The 995-nt window shown below is 55.7% G+C and overlaps 1 protein-coding gene across 1 annotated transcript; it reads left to right on the top strand.

The window, feature by feature from the left end:
* Positions 1 to 221: 221 nt before the first annotated feature.
* GJA4 (gap junction protein, alpha 4, 37kDa) lies at positions 222 to 987 on the top strand (the record flags this gene model as incomplete). Its single annotated transcript, XM_009866344.1, is given in 3 exon segments — positions 222 to 336; positions 339 to 712; positions 763 to 987. Coding segments are annotated over 3 exon segments (714 nt in total), but the record flags the coding sequence as incomplete, so codon positions are not given.
* Between the last annotated feature and the right edge of the window lie 8 nt (positions 988 to 995).

Genomic DNA, 995 nt, shown 5'->3' with positions numbered 1-995 from the left:
CGTTCCCCAGCTGGGCAATATGTTCCTGGGCTCCAAAGTTCTGCCCTGGCTCCCTCCGGGTGTGGGATGCTCCTTGATGGGTTTGCAAGGACCCCAGGAAAACTTGGGGTTTAGGCGGCCCCGTGTGCCCTGTGCTCTCCAGCATGGAAACAGAGAATTGACTTTACTCCTCTCCTCTCCCTTCCTCTCTCTGCTGGCAGAGGCACAAGGCTTCTTAGAAGATGGGCGACTGGGGTTTCCTGGAGAAACTGCTGGACCAGGTACAGGAGCACTCGACTGTGATTGGGAAGATCTGGCTCACCGTGCTCTTCATCTTCCGCATCCTCATCCTGGGCCTGCGACGGTCTACGAGGACGAGCAGACCATGTTCATGTGCAACACCCTCCAGCCGGGCTGCAACCAGGCGTGTTACGACAAAGCCTTCCCCATCTCCCACATCCGCTACTGGGTGCTCCAGTTCCTCTTTGTCAGCACCCCAACCCTGATTTACCTTGGCCATGTTGTCTATCTCTCCCGGAAGGAGGAGAAGCTGAAACAACAGGAGAGTGAGCTTCGGGCCATCCACAGCAAGGACCCGAAAATCGAGCAGGCCCTGGCAGCCGTGGAGAAGAAGATGTCCAAGATCTACGTGACAGAGGACGGGCGCCTCAAGATCCGAGGGGCACTGATGTGGACGTATATCATCAGTGTGATCTGCAAGACCATCTTTGAGGCTGGCTTCCTTTTTACGTCATCCAGGTGGTTTTCCGTAACGCTCTGGAGATCGGTTTTTTAGCCGGGCAGTATTTCCTCTACGGTTTCAACGTGCCGGCCATCTTCGAGTGCGACTGCTGCATCTCCCGCCCCACTGAGAAGAGCATCTTCATCATCTTCATGCTGGTGATGGGCCTGATCTCCTTAATCCTGAACCTCCTGGAGCTTTTTCATCTCTGCTGCAAGAACATGCTTAGCAACGTCAAGAAGGTGTCGGGGCCGGTCGGCTTGAGCCAGGACGC

Source organism: Apaloderma vittatum, unplaced genomic scaffold, assembly GCF_000703405.1.
Source record: "Apaloderma vittatum isolate BGI_N311 unplaced genomic scaffold, ASM70340v1 scaffold24873, whole genome shotgun sequence".
Lineage (NCBI taxonomy): Eukaryota > Metazoa > Chordata > Aves > Trogoniformes > Trogonidae > Apaloderma > Apaloderma vittatum.
Note: the sequence above shows the minus strand (reverse complement) of the source record. Positions and strands in the feature narration are given on the sequence as shown.